The following is a 22,300-nucleotide window of genomic DNA, read 5'->3' on the forward strand; positions in this document are numbered from 1 at the left end:
GCATAAAGGTCTCACTTTGGGGGTTAATTGCCTTTCAGATGATAGGTATGGAGATGAAATCGTATATAAAAAGATGGGAGGTTGAGTTTGGAACCCTAAGTAATATTAACATTTGGAAGGTAGATGAGGGATAGTTCATTATTTATATATATCTTATTTATTCTAGATAGTAGTCTTTGAACGCAGGGACTGCATTATTCTATGGATTACTAATACCTACTTTAGTACCACAAAATAATTATATGAGGATTTACAAATGAAGCAGAAGCCAGAAACTTAAAAGCTTATTTTGGAAATTCCAGGTGCAACTCAGACTATTTGGATAATGGCTACAAAAACAGGAGAATTGAGAATACCCCTCAAACAGTCTTTCTTAACCCTGAACAGGCCCTCTCAAATTTTAAAGTCTGTGGCCTTTGCTTTTCTAGATCAAAATGAATATGAATCTAATTAATAAAAACACACACCCCATGAAGTATGATATATGGCAAGGTAGAAAATAGCAGGAATGTCTTTGGCCCAATATTTTTGAATAGTGGGAGAGTAGTTGGGAAGCAAATGTGTACATCTGAATTTTTCTGTCTTCTTAGAAAGATGAGAGGCTGCCTTTGCTGTCCTCACATTTGTTTTGCAGAGACGGGCTTGCTCTGTGGTCTCAGCACATGTATTGAATTCTCCCATAGCAATCACCATGACGCTGCAGTCAAGACAAACACTGCAGCTTCAAAATTCACTGGTTGTGGGAGTGTTGATTGTTCCTTAGCAGTTGTCTGTTGACTTTCTTCTTATCGTTATCTCTGGTTGTTTGGGTAAAACCAACATATTTTTATTACTGATTGTTAGATTATGGTTCACCTCCCATACTAACAGGAATTGATGGAAATAATGACACCAGATTGGGAGAAGTTAAAATAGAACAAAATCATATAGGGCAGAGACTCTAGGGACTTTCTCATTGTGTTCCAAATACATTAAGAGGCAAGGGCACACAGGCTGGCACCCATCAAAAACAACCTTTATTGGGAGAAATAATGGAATTAAGGACTTTTTAAAGCCTGGTCAATATTATGTAAATTTCACACACACACACACACACACACACACACACACACACACACACACACACCCCATCATTTGTTGAAGCCTATCACACACTGCCCTGAGAGCCTGCTCATCTTTGCCTCTATAGGTTGGTTATCCCCAGGCTTTAAGCTTCCTTGCAGGAACTAAAGTGTGTGGAATTGTATGATATGGGAATAATCTGTAGTTTGAAGCTTTGGTTTATTATGAAATACTAATATATTGGATTTGTCTAATTGATTTTTTGCCGTTCAGGATATTTTTATTTTATTAAGCTCAGTATTTGCTCTTTCACCATTATATTACATTCCTCTTGTAATAAAATAAAGGAAAATAATCATTGATCTTGGTTTTCCATTTTTTAGTTCTCTTATAGAATAGTGTTGTATAAAAGGGTAACTTTTTAAAAATTTAGTAATTATAATATTTAATAATTTTACTATGATATAGTTTGACAATTTCATTAACCATACTTTTCTGTTTTTACAACAGATCTAAACTTAGTCTTTTTCAATCAAGAATCAGTTTACAGAAGGCAAGTGTAAAGGTGAGTTTCTGAAAACTGTATTTCACAATTGAGAAACCTTATCTTCAAAAAGAATAAAAAGATTGGGTCTTTTGATGGTGGAGGTCAATTATTTTCAACTCATTTAGAGAAGCATTTTAAAGTCATTTACTTAGGGAAGAACTTTCTTTCCCAGTTCATGGGGGGGGGGGGGGCTATTACCCAGGTGTCAATGGTTTGGACACTTTGCTTCTAAAGATTGCTTTACAGATAGGTTTCTGTGCTTTATCTGCTTATGTAGCATATATTTTTAACTCTTAGTACAGTCATCCCTCATTTATCGCGATTAATCCGTTCCATACTCTAGCGGTTGCACATGGCATTGAAGGATTCCTGGGGTGCTTGAATACATAGGCCTACAGTCCATACGTACAGTAATTTTAATTTTAATTGTAATACAGGGGTGTGTAATTGACTCAGACAACCTAGTGTGCGTTGTATCATTTTCACTGTCTCGATCAACTTTTTAATGAATATATTTGAAAAAGCCGCGACAGAGTGAAGTCACGAAAGTCTAAGTGCGAAGTGACGAGGGACAACTGTAGAAGAAGCTTAGTCCACAGGCTTTAGAAAGTTCTGTAAAATCCATTCCATTGAGATTTAATACCCTGGGCAGAAATTCTGGGCCAGATGCAAGTGTTTTTTCCTGTGGGACCCTTAGGTGTGAAGTACCTGGTAAATAAGCTCAGTGACCTGGCTTGAGCTGCCAGGCTCCCGACACACATACAGTTCTTTTGGCACGCTAGTAGTGTTGGATTTTTAAAAACTATTTTTTAACTCCAACAGATTTATCCATATCTTTGAATTTAAGGATAAGATACTTAATTTGGGAACCTTTATTTTTCCATCTGGATAAAATGAACAAAATAATCTGAAGTTCTCTAAAAAGCTTTGCAAGTATGTTAAGTGTAAATAACAAATATCTGAAAACACTTACCATGTGTAACAGTTCTAGTCACTGTTTATTTAATTCCTCAATAGTATTGAATGGTTGTATATGTATATACACATTGTTCCACATGGTTACCTTTATTGATTTTGAGGGGCTATTAATTGCCAAGGAAAAGACGTATTCTCATATGTTTTGCAATGTAATATCAGTTTGCACTGATTTTTTTTCTTTTGTTATGTTTTAGTTAAAAGCCCGGCGATCTGAGTGTAATTCCAAAGCTACCCACGCAAGGAATGATTATCTCCTTACATTAGCAGCAGCAAATGCACACCAAGATCGCTACTATCAAACAGATTTAGTTAACATTATGAAGGTAACACAGCCTTAATATTTGTGGTAATTTTGTTTCAGTAAAGACAAAAATAACTGATGAATTGGGTGTTCAGTACATGAGATTGATTCTGTAGTCTAGCAGCCAGGCTACTTTGCATTTTGTTGGAATACACTTGATGTTGTTTGGGTAACCTCTGTTTCAGGTAATTCTGAATTAATTTTTAGTGTAAGAAAATCTTTAAGGCAAACCACAGTAAAGGATTCTATTACTCCCTAGCAGCGGCAGGTATTTACTGTGTAGGGGTTATTAATATATAATATAAGACTATTTTTTAAAAACTTAAGCTTTTTAAAAAATTCTATAACATTTTATTGATAGGTAACCTTGACCATTAATATTTTATGATTTTGAAGTACCTATGGAAAAACAAGAAAAAATGTCTAGTAATTATGTGACAATACCTCTGCCTTGGGTATCACTCTGAAATGGAGATAGATTGGATTAGATTTTTGTGTGCCTAAACTCGATCTTGGTCTTTCCCTGTTTACACACTATATATGTAGATAGATAGATAGATAGATAGATAGATAGATAGATAGATAGATAGATCGATCTCATTGACTTGCACTAAAGTTAAGGAAAGGGGGTGGAAAAGAAAACCTTTTAAACCTGCTACTAGGTTTCCCCTTGTTGCTGGTAGATAAGTTCTGCTTTGAATTATATCTCACTCTCTTTTGTCTTCTCAAGGACTCAAACATTTGATGATTCTTTCTGTTATATTTTTACTTCATCCCTCTCAAATGCATTGTTCTTAATGACTATTAAATACATTGCTTTCATTGAGTTGCTTGCTTTATGAATGAGAGGTGTTGAGAATGGGGATGCAACAGGAGTGGGCACTCTTTTTTTTCTGCAGCGGCCCTGGGACAGATAAACTGTCCAGAAACCACAAGTTCTTTCCTTGAGAGTAGTCCTATTTCCTAGGACCTTCAGAGAAAAACAGGAGTGGTAAAGAGAGCCTATTGGACTATGAAGCATCCTATTGCAAAAATTTTTATTTCCTTATTGTTCATTGCCTGATATACCCTTTTCCTAGCTTCTATCTGGTCTGATTTCTGCTGGTTAGAATACAGGTGGTGAGAGAGACAAGGGATTGTTTTGAACTTTGCATACATTTTCCCATAAAATGTTGGACCTAGAGGTTTAGGTATTTTAGTATCTTATTGGATGCTTTAGTATCTTATATAGTGCTTCAGACTTACAAGGACCAACTGGAGACTTCGCCTCCCATTATAACATGATTTCAAGCAACCTGTTTATTAAAGATTTTTAGTACAGGTTTCACTTAAGATTGTGATTTCCTGTATCCTTTTACTATTAAATCAAAGCTGTTAACTACATATTTTCTTCTTTGAATACTTTATTTATTTTTATTTATTTATTTATTTTTTATCCTCACCCAAGGACTTTTTTCCATTTTTGTTCAGTTAGAGTGAGAGGAAGAGAGAGAGAGAGAAACATCTACGTGAAAGAGACACATCGAGTGGCTGCCTCCCACACGACCCCAACCAGGGCTGGGAACAAACTGCAACCAAGTTACATGCCCTTAGTGGGAACCAAACCCAGGTCTCTTTGAATCGTGGACGGACGCTGTAACCGCTGAGCCAAACCGGCCAGGGTTCTTCTTTGAATACTTTAAAATGAACATTCTATTAGTTTAAGCAAAAACAAAATATATATATTTTTAAATGGAATCTACAGCCAAAAAAGTTATCTTATTTAAAATGCTATGTATGGCCTTTGATAAACCAGGAAAGGTATAGTATTATTTTAGGGATCTACCCTCTGCCAAAAAAAAAAAAAAAATGTTAATGGGTCTGGTCTGCTCTCATGCATGTATTTGATCAGCATTTGGGTAGGTTATGCTTCAGATGACTCATTTCATGAAATAATATAGGATACTGAAATGATAAAACTGAAGGCAAGAGTTCTTTTTCCTAAAAAATAGGAAAGTGTATCTTAATTTTTATGTTGTGCATGTTAATTCATTTTCTTTCTCGTGCTAATTCTATAGTCTGCAGTATTGGAAAACTCCCATTAATCATGCTGTTAGCTACTTAGTAAGTTTCTTTCATTGAATTGACAGTGGAGTGGCTGGCCCTTTAGTGCCTTTCTTGGAAATGTCTGTTTTTTTTAAATTGTTGTTACGGCTATAATGTCTTAGCTAGAATCTTTTTTAGCCTTGACCAGTTTAGCTCAGTGGTGAAAGCATCGACCCATGGGCCAGAGAGACCCAGGTTCGGTTTCCACTAAGGGCACATAACCTTGGTTGCAGTTTGTCCCTGGACTTGGTTGGGGTCGTGTGGGTGGCAACCAGTCGATGTGTCTCTTTCACATTGATGTTTCTCTCTCTCTTCTTCCCTCTCTTCCTCCCACGCTATCTGAAGATAAATGCAAAAATGTCCTCAGGTGAGGACAAAAAAAAAAAAGAAATTATGTGAATAGCTTGGAAGCCCAAGATTTGATTCATTGATTTAATCATACACATTTAATAGTCACTTATAGTATGGTAGCTATTGGCCAGACTTTTGGAAGAAGCAGAGATGAGTAAAACACTCTCCTTATTCTCAGAGCTCAATCTGGTGAGAGAGAGAGAGAAATTATTACAAATTAGAATAATCAATCACTTACTGCTAGAGGACCATGATTAGTAATAATAATAGCTCTCTTTTATTTTATAATTCTTGCTATCACCCTGGAATTATCCTAATCACTTTAGGCATATTATCCTTTCTCATTTTTCTGATTAGAGTTCATAGTTGATTATTTAAATAACACTCTAGCCTATAAGTGAACTGAAACGAAATCCCCACTCTAGATGAACTCAGGTAACCTCTTTCTCTTCTAAGTAGCCAAATATTACTGAAGAAAATCTTTCAACAGCAGATTCACGATCATAAATTAATGTGGAACCCATCTCAAATGGATCCTTAACACTGCTCAGATTTCCTACTGTATTTCCTGGTTAACTTTCCCTCCTATTTCTAACAATTTTTTCAACCTTTTTCTTCTCCTCAAACTTCAAAACCCCCCCTTTTTTTTTTATCCTCACCTGAGGACATTTTTCCATTTTTATTCAGATAGAGTAGGAGGGAGAGAGAGGAAGAGAGAGAGAGAGAGAGAGAGAGAAACATCGACGTGAAAGGGACACATCAAGTGGCTGCCACCCGCACAACCCAACCAGGGCCGGGGACAAACTGAAACTGAGGTACACGCTCCTTAGCAGGAACCAAACCCGGGTCTCTCTGGACCACAGGCCGATGCTCTAACCGCTGAGCAAAACTGGCCAGGGCATCCTTTTTTTTAAAAACAATATTTTAATTTTTAATTTTTTGAGGTAACACCATAGTGTTTTCCATAGTGGAAACTTACCCTTTTTCTTTCACACTTGGCAAGTGGTCTTTTTTCCCAATTTAAAATGAAAGTAGAAGTCATTAAAAGGGAACTCCATTATTGTCTCATTACCTGCCTTCATCTGTGTTCAAGACTCCAGGGAGTCTCAGTAGCAGTTATTCCTCCTTTCCAAAATGACCTTTTCCTTGGCTTTGGATAATATCTCATCCTCTCCTGCCTTCTTGGAATCAAAACAATTGATAATTCTACTTTCTCCTTATCTTTCGTGGACTCTCCATTCTTAGATTACCAGTTGATGTAGATTTAGAAATGATGACCCTCATTATGTCTGTCTTCTGTGTTACACTTCTCTGTTTTTTTTTTGTTTTGTTTTGTTTTTAAATGAGATTTATTCTTTTTTGTTTTGTTTTGTTGTTTTGTTTTTTTTTTCCTTCCTCCTCACTTCTCTGATCTGGATTCATTGCCCTCTCGTGTCCAATGCAGTGCAGTTATTCTGAGATCTTCCTTTGTCTCTCCTATGTTGGCTCTGCAGTTTTCTTTATCACATGGGGATATTTCCTCTAGTACTTTCTTGAGAGAGTGAACACAGGAGCTAAGTTTTTTTTTGATACTATGTTAATGAGAATGTTGTTATTATGTGCTAATACTTGGGTATGGAATTAAAGGTTGAAAACCATTTTCATTCAAATGTTGAAGTCAATACTCTACTGTTTTGTTTCCTTTATAGGTATTGAGAATCCAAAGCCATCCCAATTCCTGATTCTTTGTATCTCATCCTCTACTTTTTTTTTTTTTTCTTTTTAGAAGTTTATGAAATATTCTCAGTATGCTCTTTGATTCTTGGATTAATTCTTCCTTTTTGTTTTTTGTTTTTTTCCTGAAACTCCTGTTATTAAGATTTTGGATATCCTGGCCTAATTCTTTAAATTTCTTTTTTCTCTTTGTCATTATGCACTACTGTCTGGGAGACTTTAACTTTATAGTACAACTCTTAGTAAGTGTTTAGGTTTTCTCAACATGGTTTTAATATTCAATTTTGTTGTTTTGTTCCCTGAATCTTCCTCTTTTATAGCAGATTTTTGTTCTTCATCTTCTCTTTTTAATTCTGCTGGTATCAGTAATAGGATTTGTTTTAAAGTTTTCTACTCCCTGTATAATCTCTGTTTAAGACTGTTTTTAACAACTTTGAGCTTCACTATAGGGTGATCTGGTGGGCCTTGGTAAGGGGAACCCTAATGTCAGTATCCTTAAATCTCTCTCCTCCTAGGCTGGTCAAACCCCTTTGCTTCCTTCATTACTTCTTCAGATCTTCTCCTGTGTTGTTCTCTGAGGAAGACTTCCGTGACCTCCTTAACCTGGTTACATCTCCCACATAGTCTGATGGTCTCATAAAATTGAAGTACTTAACACAGTTGTAGTTTTACATGTATCTGCGTGATTCTGTGATAAATGCCTTATCTCCTAACTATACATTTCATGTGGGCCATGATTGTGCCTATGTCACTTGAGACTTCATCCTTGCTACCTCCTACAGTGTGTGTTAAATGTTTGTAAATTAATACTATTGAATGAATGAATGAACAACCAGTCTTATTTTAATTCCCATTTTACAAATGAGGAAATTGTGACAAAGCCTGAATTAAACTCTGGCAGGTCTCTGCCATCAGAGCCAGTGCCATTAGCTCTTTATATGAACTAGCTTTTTAGACCTGTTTCCTCTTCCCTTGTTAAATGGGGGATAATTCAGCACTAATTTGGCTCCTTTGGCTTCTATGAGGAGCAAATGAGGTAATGAAAGTGTTTTTGTTCATTTTAAAGCTTGGTATACATGTTAAACATTGCCTTTTTTACATAACAGAAATTCTATTGATATTATATTTTATTTAAATCTTGTTTTTTAGGTTGAGGAGGGGAAGAGTGTAGAAGAGACCTTGAATGTTTGGGAGTGTGAGTTGGGCAACTGTTTAGGTGTCTAGCTTGTTAGATACTTTTAAATACATTATTTCATTGATTTTAATATTTTATTTAGTTTTCATAACATCTTTTAAGCTAAATATTAGCCTTGTTTTGTGTAGATCATATAGCATAGACTCAGTGAGGCCCAGTTGATATGTGTAGTAGCCAGGACTTAAGTCAAGGTCTCTGTGACTTGAAACCTGTGTTCTTTCCTTGATGTCACACTATGTTCTTTTCATACCACTTCAGTCTTCTTGATAGTTAAAATCAGTATAATAAGCAGTAGTATAATGTGAATGTCATAAATTCTGAGAGAACTTACTAGTAAAATAAAATTAGCAATTGCAAATTCTCTCCTGTACTAATTATTCTAAATAGCAAGATCATGTCAGTATCTTAAAACAAATATTTAGACAGATTCCTCAAGGAATATATTGTTTTTCTTATGCCAGTAATAATTTCTGTTTCATCATTCCACTCTTTGGAGATATATATGAATCCTGATTCTATCATTCACAGTATTGACTGTGTTCTGCATCGTTGTATCATCCATAAATTTGATAAGGTTTTCTTCTATTTATTTCTCCATGGATTAGATAAAATCATTGAAATGGATAGAACCCTGTGGTTACTTGGTTACTAAAATCTGCTTCCAAGTTTCCCCGTTAATTAACCACTGTTGTTCAACAACTGTTAAGTTGTTAACTGCATAGTTTTTACATCTAAGTTTTTGCAGTCTTGTTCACAAGTAAGTATAGCATAATGATTAAAGAAGAGAAGTTTTGGAGCAAGCAAATGTGGTTTTACTCTTGGCTTTATCATTTAATAGTTTTGCAACCTTGAGCAAATTAATTCCCTTCTGTAAGTCTCAGTTAACTCATCTATAAAATGGGGCGGGGCTACTGCCCTGGCCTGTGTAGCTCAGCGGTTGGAGCGTCGGCCTGCAGACCAGAAAGTCCCGGTTTGGTTCCCACTAGGGGCACCTACCCCAAAAATAAAATAAAATAAAATGGGGCTACTGCCTGGCCTGTGTGGCTCAGTGGTTGGAGCGTCGGCCTGCGGACCAGAAAATCCCGGTTTGGTTCCCACTAGGGGGGGGCACATACCAAAAAAATAAAATAAATAAATAAAATAAAGTGGGGCTACTGCCTGGCCTTTGTGGCTCAGTGGTTGAGCATCGACCCGTGCACCAGGATATCGCTGGTTGAATTCCTGGTCAGGGCACATGCCCAGGTTGTGGGACAGATCCCCAGTGAGGGGCGTGCAGGAGGCAGCCAATTGTTCTCTCTCATCGATGTTTCTATCTTTCTCTCCCTTTCGCTTCCTTTCTCTCTAAAATCAATAAAGAAAATGAATAAATAAATAAAATAAATAAAACTAAGTGTCCCAAATTGCTTTGGGGAAAAAATATATATATATATAACTTTTTTTTTTGCATTTATCTTCAGATAGAGCAGGAGGGAGAGTGGGAGGGAGGGAGAGAGAGAGAAACATCAATGTGAGAGAGACACATCGAGTGGTTGCCACCCACATGACCCCAACCCGGCCGGGGACAAACCGCAACCGAAGTACGTGCCCTTTGTGGGAACTGAATGTGGGTCTCTTTGACCGCGGGTGACCGCGATGCTCTAACTGCTGAGCCAAACCGACCAGGGCATTGTGGGGAATATTAAATGAGGTAAATATATATTAAATGCTTACTACTTTGCCCAACATATAGCAAACATATAGTAAGTGGAAAAGTGGTTATCGTTATCACTATTAATAAAAATAATTATTCATTTATTAATTCAAAGAGTTATATTGCATATTTACTTTGTGCCTAGTACAATTTAGGTATTGGAGATAATATCAGTGGAAAAAAGGACAGAATAAGCCCTGGCCGGTTTGGCTCAGCCGTTAGAGTGTTAGCCTGCGGTCCGGAGAGACCCGGGTTCGGTTCCCGCTAAGGGCATGTACCTCGGTTGCAGTTTGTCCCCGGCCCTGGTTGGGTTGTGCGGGTGGCAGCCACTCGATGTGTCCCTTTCACATCGATGTTTCTCTCTCTCTCGTCCTCTCTCTCCCTCCCACTCTATCTGTACAAAAAATGGAAAAATGTCCTCGGGTGAGGATAAAAAAAAAAAAAAAGGACAGAATAATAACTAAAAGTGTTTATAAAACACTTAGTATATGCTACGCACTGATCTAAATGATCTACTTTCATTAACCAACTCTCTATGGCAGGTACTGTTAATATACCTGTTTTACAGAAGAGATAAGTGAGACACAAAGAGGTTAAGTAAATTGCCCAGGTCACACAGGTAGGCAGTAAGTGATAGAGCTAGAATTTGAACTCAACCTGTGTACTTTCTCTTAACTGTTATGTAACACGGCCTCTCTAGAGTCACCTACACGGATGCCTGCTGACATCAGGATATTCTATTACTATGGCAGTTCTACATTCTGGCAACTCTGATTATTAAAAAATAAATAAATAAAATAAGAGGATCGCCCTGGCCAGTTTGGCTCAGCGGTTGAGCGTTGGCCTGCGGACCAGGGAGTCCCGGGTTCGGTTCCTGCTAGGGGCACGTACCACATAAAAATGAATAAATAAAATAAGAGGATCTATTATGAGCTAATCCTGGTGTGAGTTTTGTGTTAACTCACACCTGGCTTCTGGTAATTGCCTTTATCTTTTTAAATTGTAAAGCTATTTGTTTAATAATCTCTTCCAGAATGTGATAGGAAGACACATTAAGTTTATTTCTCTGTCATTTTAAATATAATTAAAGTACATCTTTAGTAAAAATAAAAAAGGAAAAGTAAAAAAATTCAGAGTATGTAACTTACTTGACAAATGCTAAAGAAAAACATTTCAAAATATAAATCTAGTCATCATTTAGGTTTTTTTGTTTTTGTTTTTATCCTCACTTGAGGGCATTTTTCCATTTTTTGTTCAGATAGAGTGGGAGGGAGAGAGACGAAGAGAAAGAGAGAGAGAAACATCGATGTGAAAGGGACACATCGAGTGGCTGCCACCCGCACAACCCAACCAGGGCCCGGGACAAACTGCAACCGAGGTACGCACCCTTAGCGGGAACCGAACCCAGGTCTCTCCGAACCCTAAGCCAACGCTCTAACTGCTGAGCCAAACTGACCAGGGATCATCATTTAGTTTATATGATGTATATTTTATAAATTTTTTCTATTCTTTCCATTCTTTTTCCATTGAATATCAGTAGCTTATACCAATGATTCTCAAACTTTTTGTCTCAAAACCCTTTTACTCTTAAATATTATTAAAGACCCAAAGAGCTTTTGTTTATATGGATTATACCTATTGATAGTTTCTATATTAGAAATTTAAACTGAGAAAATTTTAGTACACAAGAATACACAAGTACAAATTTTATTAGCTGTTAGACCAATCATTACATGCTATCATATTTTGGAAAGCTGTTGTATACTTGTGAGTGAATGGAGGTGAAAAAGACAAAGAATGTCTTAGTATTATTATGGTAATAATTTTGACCTTCCAGACCCTTAAAAGGGTCTCATAGTTCCCTTCATGGTTCCCTTGATTTCACCTTGAGAACTTCTGCCTTATACTAAATAACATTTTTACTGCCTTCAATTAGAAAAAACTCTGAAGACTAAAATTGAAAGTCTATAATTGAATATTTCAATGGAATGCTTAGGTTTCAGTAATAACAGTTGTTAGGAACTGTCTAAATGGATTATATACTTTACAGGGTGTAGAGATGAAGCAGATGCAGCTTCTTCCCTCAAAGAGCCTAGTCTCGTTAGGGAGAAGCAGCATTTACAGATCAAGTTGAAATGCAGAGCAGAAAGTGGTAAGTGACATGCTGTCAGTAATGTGTCTCAGTAATAAACAACTCACCATGGCAGTTTATAAGTTTTGTTTGTAATTCAATAAAGTATGTTTGGCTACTTGTGATTCTCTTGACATAAATAAATATAAGGAAACATTACAGCAAATTTAGAGATCTTTATTTTGTATTTTGCTTAGGTGGTATATTTGACAACTTCCTCTGAAAAATTTGGGTAAAAAGAGAGCAGGGAATTACTGTCATCAAGTTATTTCAGATTCAGTTTTCAAAAGTTTATTTCTGAACTACACATACTTTCTATATTTAAAACAGCACTAAATACAGAGAAATACAGTTCAGAATCACCTGGAAACACCTGGAGTTGATATATTTGTATAGCAGCTAAGAATTAGGGAGGGCAAAGACCACATTTTTAAACTGAACATTAAAGAAGAAAAAGCAGGGTCTAAAGTAACAGTATTGAAGACGGAAAGCATTAGGTGTGAGCAGTGCTAAGACAGCCTCAGATGTACAGTAAATACCTCCCTATCCCTTGGTTACCAGATACCTATTTACACCACTTTGTAACCATCCGATAGTACTTTAGGTCAAAGGTAGGAAAGCATGGTAAGGGAGAGGTGTGCCTTTCTCCCTAACCACAATTTACTCTCTTTAGCTTCAGCCTTAACTTTCTGGCTCAGCCTTTTTACATCTTGGAAATTCTTTTTTATCACAACCTTTCTTTACCTAGGTTGTTAGGGTGTATTTTAAATCATAGGTTCTTTATTATTTTCTCTCCTTATCTTATTACCTCCCCCCATCTACTCCCAGAGTTATCAAGGTAGAGAGAACTTTTTTGATGGCTTACAGAATGGGTGCTCTTTTACTAGAAATCTTTGTAATGTTAAAGGAAATAAGGATTACCCTGGCCAGTTTGGCTCGCGGTTAGAGCATCGGCCTGTGGTCCAGAGGGACCCAGGTTTGGTTCCCGCTAGGGCACGTGCCTTGGTTGCAGTTTGTCTCCAGCCCTGGTTGGGTCGTGCTGGGTTGGGCAGGAGGCAGCCATTCGGTGTGTCCCTTTCACATCAATGTTTCTCTCTCTCTTCCTCTCTCTCCTTCCCACTCTATCTGAACAAAAAATGGAAAAATGTCTTCAGGTGAGGATAAAAAAAAGAAATGGGGATGGCATATAGGTTTTGTTTATGTGCCAGTTGTAATAAATTAATAGTGGCTTCCTGGAATACTCGGCCAAGAAGAATTCTGAGACAGCTAGGCTCAAGTACCATGATCCATTATCAGTCTCTGTCCTGGGTGTGAAAGGAGCACAAATAGGCCTGTATTTGATGCCCCCAGCCTAGCAAATCTCTTCTTTGGATTATTTAAATCTATAGGAGCAGCAGATTCCATATTAATCTGTATTTGAAGTATGTAGTTCCTTTCTATATATCTGTGTTTTAAAATACATTTTCCTCCCAGTTAGACTCAGGTCAATGTGTTGGAATATCTGAGTTATCTTGATGACACCTAAAAAAACCCCACATCCCTAGAAAGTTAGAATCAAAGGAACTCGTATTGTAGTTCTGCCTCTGCCGGTCAGCATTTGACTTACATAGCTTGTCTGTATCTCACTTGAACCAGTATCTGACATACAGTATTAAATACTTTTTTTTTCTACCCTGGCCAGTTTGGCTCAGCGGTTAGAACATCAGTTTGTGGACCAGAGAGTCCCGGGTTCGGTTTCTGCTAGGGTACTTTTTTCCCATTTATTTTCAGATAGAGTGGGAGAGAGGGAGAGAAACATCGATGTGAAAGAGACACATCAACTGGTTGCATCCTGCATAACAGCAACTGTTTTCGAACTTGTCATTTTTGCACACTGCTCCTTAGCTCCAAAGGTTCACCTATGACTTAACTTAAAGCAAGCCATCTTTTCCCTTTCTAAAGTGGGAAAAGTCATTGCTAAAGTTCACAAGTGAAATGAAACCAAAAATCCATAAGATTAGAGCAGATATTTTAAAGAAGTTAAATGATAAGATATATGTGTATATGTGTGGATATATACATGTATATAGAAAAATGAATATATATATGTGCATTTATCCCTCAATAGAAATGAAGGCGAAATCAATGTTTTATGTTAACTGTTATTTAAAATAATGTATATCAGTATAATTCCAAACTTATAGAAAAACTGCAAGACTGGTACAAAGTCATATATCCCTTTTACCTCAGTCCCCCAGTTTGCTACTTCTCCCGTTAACATTTATGTGTATATATTTAAATGTTTGTGTGTGTATCCATTGTCATTATTCTTTTTCTGATCAATTTGAGAGTAAATTCAAACATTATGCCTCATCACTTCTAAATTATCTAGAATTTATGGCCCCCAAATAAGGCTACTCTTCTCCTACCTAACCATCCGACCTACAGCCATGCAAATCAGGAAATCAACATCAGTACAACAGTACCATCCACAACAGTCCACAGACACAATCCAAATTTTACCAGCTGTTCCAAGAATAGCTCTTTCCTTTTCCCAATTACAGTTGACATATAATATTATATTAGTTTCAGGAGTACAACATAGTGATAAGACACATAACTTACAAAGTGCCTACCTGATGCCATACATTTCTGGTTTGAGATTTAGTCCAGGATCATGTGTTCCCATTAGTTGTCATTTCTCTTTAGTCTCCTTTAGTCTGAAAGAACTTCTCCATTTTTTCCTTTTTTTTTTTTTCTGCATTTATCTTCAGATAGAATGGGAGGGAGAGAGGGAGGAAGAGAGAGAGAGAAACATCGATGTGTGAGACACATCAAGTGATTGCCACCCACACGACCCCAACTGGGCGGGGACAAACTGCAACCAAGGTATGTGCCCTTAGCGGGAACCGAACCCGGGACTTGGTCCGCAGGCCAACGCTCCAACCGCCGAGCCAAACCGGCTAAGGCCATTTTTTCTCTCTTTGATGACTGACATTTTAAAGAGCCTTTGAGTCCTGGCTCGTTTGTCTCAGCGGTTAGAGCATTGACCTGTGGACCGAAGGGTTGTGGGTTTGATTCCCGGTCAAGAGCACGTACTTGGGCTGCAGGTTCGATCCCTGGCCCTGGCTGAGGTAGTTGGGGTTGTGCAGGAGGCAACCAATTGATGTTTCTCTTTCACATTGATGTCTCTCTCTCTCTCTCTCTCCCTTCTTCCCCTTCCCCTCCCCTTCCCCTCCCCTTCCCTTCCTCCTCTCCCTTTCTCTCCCTCCCTTCCACTGTATCTGAAAATCAATGGGAAAATATCCTTGCATGAGGATTAACAAAAAACCAAAAAATAAATAAAGAGCCTTTGATTCTGGAGGCTGTCCCTCAAGCTGGGTTTGTCCAAGCTACATGTCCAGTCTCAGGTCAGGTCATGGCATTTTTGGCAGAGAGACCTCAGAAATGACGCTGTGCTCTTCTCAGTGCATTGTATTAAGAGGCACATGATGTCAATTTGTCCTGCCGCTGGTGATGTTAATCTTAATCACTTAGTCAATTTGGTGTCTGCTCGTTTTTTCCACTGTAAAGTCATCATTCTTTCCAAGCCACCATTATTATCTCTTATGTGTACTTTAGCAAGAGTCTTCTAATGAACTCTCTGCTTCCCCTCTTCCCTTCACTGTCTGACTGTTCTCCACACAGTAGCCAAAGTGATTCTTTTAGAAGGTAAATCTCAGATTATGTCATTCCTTTGCACAAAACCTACTGGTAGCTTCACTTCTCACTCAGTTTAAAAGCCAGAATTCTTATCAAGGTCTATCACTTTTCCCTTGCTGTAATTCTGCCATATCAATCTTCTTACCATTCCACAACAGTCATACTCTTGCCTCAGGACCTTTGTCCTTGCTGTTTCCTCAGCAGGCTGTTCCCTCAGATGTCCGTATAACTCACCACTCCTTTACTTCGTTCAGGTCTTTGTTAAATGTGACTTTCTCAATACGGCTTTCCCTGACTACTCAATATAAGATGGCATACTTTGTTTATGTTTACTGTATTTATTACAACCAGACATTATATTTAAGAGCAGGAGTTTTGATATATTTTTTTTTCCATGCAGTATCCCTACCACCTAGAACAATGTCTGACAAATAGTTGACTCTTGATAAACATTTGTTAAATGACTTTTTGTACATTCAGGTCTGATACATCCATCCCTTTGGGTGAAATTGACTTGGGTAATATACTAATGATATCTGTTTTATATAGTTGTAAATTAGATAGATGTTTTGCAAGGAAATTAGTGTTAAATAAGCTATTACCTGGCCTTAAGAGAAGAGTTCACTTTCAGATTATAAATGTTTCCAGAAACAGAATTAGAAATGAGAGACATTTTGTAAAAGAGCCTGTTAGTGGAATTGATGAGAGATATGCTCATCGCCAGCGGTGTCTCTGACATCTGGGGTTTACCTTATGGTCTTAGTTTCCATGGCAGACCCTCTCAAGACCATTTCTCAGAACGTGTCCCTCTTCCCTAGCTTAACCTCTCTTTCTGACCCAAAATGGTTAGGCATCTTATGTTTTCTGGGATATTTTACAAATATATCTAACATCATATTTATTTAATTTTATATTGGAGTACAGTAACTTCACAAGTTCCTCTTATTCTTTCTACTTCTAGTAACAGAATTTTTGAAAGATGAAGTATATTAGAACTAGTAGGGTAGTTCTATTTCCTTCAGGGTGGGCTGCAGCTCTAGAGAAGGTGAACTGTTGACGTTAAGGAAAAGCAGATGATTCTATCAACAAAGCCGTCCTGGGACTATTTTTTCATATGTTGTGTATGTATGTAAGTGGTTGGCATATAGTAGGTGTACTTTTATTCACTTCTCTTTCTACCTTCCCTGCTCTTCCACTAATTAACACAACTTAATGTCTTACTTATGTTGATAAGTTCTTATGTGTCTTAACCAAATTTTCTTACCAAATAGTTCAAGTTAGTGACCACAATTTTAAAAAAAGTATGGCATTGTTTTTGCTTTAAAAATACTGAAGGCTAATATTAGATTAGTGTTTTCCTTTACAGATCTCATATATCTTTCTGGTGTTAAAAGAGAGAAGAGAAGAGAGCATTACTTCACTGAGTGATCAAGCAAGACCAATATAAATGAAAGCTGTAGGGAGTTTCCAGGCATTAAAGTCATGAGTGCTCTTCCTCCCTAATTTTATCTTCATTTGATAAGACACGCAGACATACCATGAAGATTTGGGCATTTTTTTTTTTGGTTCCTGACAAAAATAAACATGTGCCTGTTGAGAGGGCCAATGTGTGGATCCTAAACGTTATCTTTTAAGTGAAAGAAAAAGTATGTTTGTTATACTATTCTTGTCAACTAGAATTTTCCCTAAGCTTTATGGGGTAAGAACTTTATCTGCTATATTGAACTCTGGCCTCATTTCCTCTGCAAGCATGATTGATTTCAGCCAGATATTAAAAACTTATAAACAAATTCTGAAAAGCCAGACTTCAAATCAGTGGGAAAATAACAAATTATAAAGGCAATGATGTTCAGGCTCTCTAGAAAAAGAAAAAAAATGTGATTCCTACATTATACCAGGCTGAGTTCTAGATTTGTTCAAGATAAATGTAACAGAGAAAATCATGAAAAGATATTTATCTGGTCCTAGTGTGGGGAGGAAAATTTAGTATTCTAGCAGAGGCAAACCATTATGGGAATATGGAGCTAGATTTGACAATCGCAAATTTTAAAAATGTATAATACAATAATAATAATGTCTAACATTTATTAAACTATGTATCAAGCCTTATAGTAAGTGTTTTACATATAAGTCAAGTGCCAAGATTGAGAAACTTTGCCCTAGCACTTCAGGATTATAACCCTGATCTGCTTTTCATGTTATCACAGGCAATAGTATCACCTGATGTTTTGCAATGGTGTAGCAAGTATTACCAGCCCAATCTGCATCATCTGTTTTCTCACTTTTTTGCTACTCAGCTGCTTAGCAGATGCCACCTATATTCATTTTTTTGTTGTTACAGCAACATCCCACTATAAGAAACTTACTCTGATAATAATTATGTATTAATTAGATTCACCCTGGCCGGTTTGGCTCAGCAGTTGGAGCGTCGGCCTGCGGTCCAGAGAAACCTGGGTTCGGTTCCCACTAAGGGCACGTACCTCGGTTGCGGTTTGTCCCTGGCCCTGGTTGGGTTGTGCGGGTGGCAGCCACTTGATGTATCTCTCTCACGTTGATGTTTCTCTCTCTCTCTCCCTCCCACTCTCCCTCCTGTTCTATCTGAAGATAAATGCAAAAAAAAAAAAAAAAAATTATATATATATAATATATAGTTGGGTTTCTCTCTCTCTCTCCCTCCCACTCTATCTGAACAAAATATCAAAAAATGTCGTTGGGTAAGGATAAAAAAAAAATTTAATTAGGTTAAAGGCTAAACAACTAAAATAGAGAAACCCAAAATATAATGGCTTGTCAGAGTAGATAGGTAGGTTGTACCTCATGGAACTACTTAAGGACCCAGGTGGCAAGGGGACTCCACCACTTTGTCTCATCAGTGGCTTGGCCAAACCTGGGTCATTGACTCATTTGTGTTTTAACCAGGGGGTAGAGGAAAGAGAGCATGGAAAAGACATGCATTTGTGTAAAGTCTAGTCATGAAAGTGGCATTTATTTCTTCTGCTCACATTGTATTAAAGAGACTTAGTCATATGGCCATACCTAACAGCAGAGGAAACTAGGAAGTGCAGTCCTATCATGTACCCAGGAAGAGAAGGAGAACAGATTTTGTTACACAACAAATAGTTTTCACCGCAACCACTATCTGTGCTGCCTCTACACGTCTGAAAAGGCAGATGACAATGTGGGGGTTAAAGTGCTCTTATAAATCAATAAGAAAAATCAAAACATTCTTTAAAAAATAAGGAAAAGCTACAAATTTAGTTTAAAACAGAGAAATATACCCTTGCATATAGAGTCAACTAATACTTGACAAGGGAGCCAAAAATACTCAGTGGGGAAAGGACAGTGTCTTAAATAAATGGTGTTGGGAAAACTGGATAACCATATGCAGAAGAATGAAATTGGACCCATATCTTATACCACTCACAAAAATTAACTCCAAATGGGTTAAAGACTTAAACATAAGACCAGAAACCATAAAACTCCTGGAAGAAAGCGTAGGAGAAAAGCTCCTGGCATTGGTCTTGACTGTGGTCTTTTGGATATGACACCAAAAGCACAAGCAACAAAAACAAATAGTGGGAATGAATACATCAAACTAAAAAGCTTCTGTGTGGCAAAAAAAAACACAAAAAACACTCAACAAAATGAAAAGGCAATCTATGGAATGGGAGAAAATATTTTCAAATTATGTATCTGATAAGGACTTACTATCCAAAATATATAAAATCATATAATTCAATAGCAAAACTAAAAATAAAGCAATCCAATTGAAAAATGGGCAGAGCCCTGGGCGGTATGGCTCAGCGGTTAGAGCATTGGCCCATAGACCAATGAGTTGCACGTTCCATTCTGGTCAAGGGCACGTTCCTCGGTTGTGGTTCGTCCCCAGCCCTGTTTGGGGTTGTGTGGGAGGCAACCAGTCGATGTGTCCCTCTCACGTCGATGTTTCTCTCTCTCTTCCTCTCTGCCTCTCTCCCACTCTGAAGATAAATAGAAAAATATCCTTGGGTGAGGATTTAAAAAAGAAGAAGAAGAAAAATGGGCAGAGGAACTGAATAGGCATTTTTTTAAATTTATTTTTTTTGTTACAGATGTTTCTCCCTTTTTACCCCATTGGCACCCCCTCCTACCCCACCCCCACCCCGTCCTAGGCTTTGTTGTCCATGTCTATTGGTTATGTATACATGCATATAAGTTCTGTGGTTTATCTCTTCTCACCCCCCCCCCCCGCCATCCCCTCTTCTGAGGGATGTCAGTCTGTGCCCTACTTCCATGTTTCTGGGTCTACCGTATTCCTCAGACTGTTATGTTCATTATATTCCATATATAAGTGAGATCATGTGGTATTTGTCTTTCTGTTTGGCTTATTTCACTTAGGATAATACTTTCCAGATCCCTCCATGTCGTCTCAAAGGATAAGAGATCTTTCTTTCTTACAGCTGCATAGTACTCCATTGTGTATATGTACCACTGCTTTTTTATCCATTTGTCTACTGATGGACACTTGGGCTGTTTCCAGATCTTCGCTATTGTAAATAGTGCTGCTATGAACATGGGGGTACATATATTCTTCCTGATTGGTGTTTCAGGCTTCTTAGGGTATATTCCTAGGAGCAGGATCACTTGGTCAAATGGAAGTTCAATTTTTAATTTTTTGAGGAAACACCATAGTGTTTTCCATAGTGGCTGCACTAGTCTGCATTCCCACCAGCAGTGTATTAGAGTCCCCTTTTCTCCACACCCTTGCCAACACTTGTTTGATGATTTGTTGATGGCGGCCATTCTGACAGGTGTGAGGTGATACCTCATTGTTATTTTAATTTGTATCTCTCTGATGATTAGTGATGTTGAGCATTTCTTCATATGTCTCTTGGCCATTTGTATGTCCTGTTTGAATAGACATTTTTTCAAAGAAGACATATGAATGGACAAAAGGTACATGAAAAGGTGCCCAACATCACTAATCATTAGAGAAATGCAAGTCAAAACCACAATGATATATCACCTCACACTTGTTAGAATGGCTAACATAAAAAATATAAGAGATGGTATTGGTGAAGATCTGAAGAAAAGAGAACCATTGTGCACTGTTGGTAAGAATATAGATTGGTATAGCCACTATGGAAAACATTATGGAGGTTCCTCCAAAAATTAGAAACACCATATGTTCCAGCCATCCCACTTGTAGGTATATATCTAAAGGAAATGAAAACAGGATCTCAAAGAGATATCTGCACTCCCATGTTCATTGCAGCGTTCTTCACTATAGGCAAGATATGCAAACAACCTAAGTGTCTATCAGTGGATGAATGGATAAATAAAAGGTGGTGCATATATAAATGGAATATTATTCTGCCATGAGAAAGAAGGAAATCCTATCATTTGTGAAAATTTGGATGAATTTTGAGGGCATTATATGATGTGAAATACCAGACAGAGAAAGACAAGTACTATATTATATCACATGTGGAATCTAAAAAAGCTAAACTCATAAAAACAGAGAGTAGAGTGTTGGCCTGTGGGGTAGTAAAAATGGAAAAATAATGGTCAAGGGGTACAAACTTTCATTTATAAGATGAAGGAGTCCTGGAGATCTAATGTACAGCATGGTGATTATATACTTGAAAGTTGCTAAAAGTATCTTAAGTGTTCTCACCACAGGAAAAAAAAAATGGTAAATATGTGACAGAAAGAAGTGCTAGCTAATGCTGTGGGGGTAATCATTTTACAGTATATAAATGTGTCAGACGAATATGTTGTATACCTTAAACTTATACAATGTTAATGTCAATTATATCTCAGAATAGCTGGGGGAAGGAAGAAATACAAAAGACCAGTGACAGTACATCTATGGTCATTTGAGTTTTGACAAAGTTGGCAAAACCAGTCAATAAAGGAAAGAATATTCTTTCAACAAATGATGCTGGGACAACTGAATATCCGTATGCAAAAGAGTGTAGTTGGACCTCTGCCTCATACCATATATAAAAATTAATTCAAAATGAATCAAAGACCTAAATGTAAAAGCTAAAACTATAAAACTCTTAGAAGGAAAATAAGTGTAAGTCTGGGTGTCCTTGGATGAGGCAGCAGTTTCTTAGCTATCACCCAGAGCACAAGCAACCAAATAAGAAATAAGCAAATTAGACTTTGTCAAAATTAAACATTTTTATGTGTCAAAGGAATCTATGGAGAAAGTGAAAAGATAATGCACAAAATGGGAAAAAATATTTTCAAATTATGTATCTGATGAGGGTATAATATCTAGAATATATAAAGAAATTTTACAACTCAAAAATAAAAAGATAACCTAATTATTTAAAGGGACAAAGGATTTGAATGGACTTTTCTCCAAAAAGGATAAACAAATGTCCAATAAGCACATGAAGAGATTCTTGAGATCTTTCAATCACTAGGAAAATACAACTCACAATCACAGTAAGATACCATTTTACATCCACTGAAATGGCTAGAATTCAAAATAAATAACAAGGATTTAAGGATATGGAGAAATTGGGTGGAAATGTAAAATGGTTCAGCCACTGTGGAAAGCCGTTGGCAGTTTC

At 37.2% G+C, this 22,300-nt stretch overlaps 1 protein-coding gene across 1 annotated transcript in view; it reads left to right on the plus strand.

The window, feature by feature from the left end:
• FCHSD2 (FCH and double SH3 domains 2) overlaps nt 1–22,300 on the plus strand; it is a 251,021-nt gene that overhangs the window by 128,622 nt on the left and 100,099 nt on the right. The window contains exons 7-8 of the mRNA XM_036258718.1: nt 1,573–1,627; nt 2,782–2,910. Of these exons, the coding sequence (XP_036114611.1) occupies nt 1,573–1,627; nt 2,782–2,910 (184 nt within the window). The remainder of the gene's footprint in view (nt 1–1,572; nt 1,628–2,781; nt 2,911–22,300) is intronic.

This window comes from Molossus molossus, unplaced genomic scaffold (genome assembly GCF_014108415.1).
Source record: "Molossus molossus isolate mMolMol1 unplaced genomic scaffold, mMolMol1.p scaffold_m16_p_13, whole genome shotgun sequence".
NCBI lineage: Eukaryota > Metazoa > Chordata > Mammalia > Chiroptera > Molossidae > Molossus > Molossus molossus.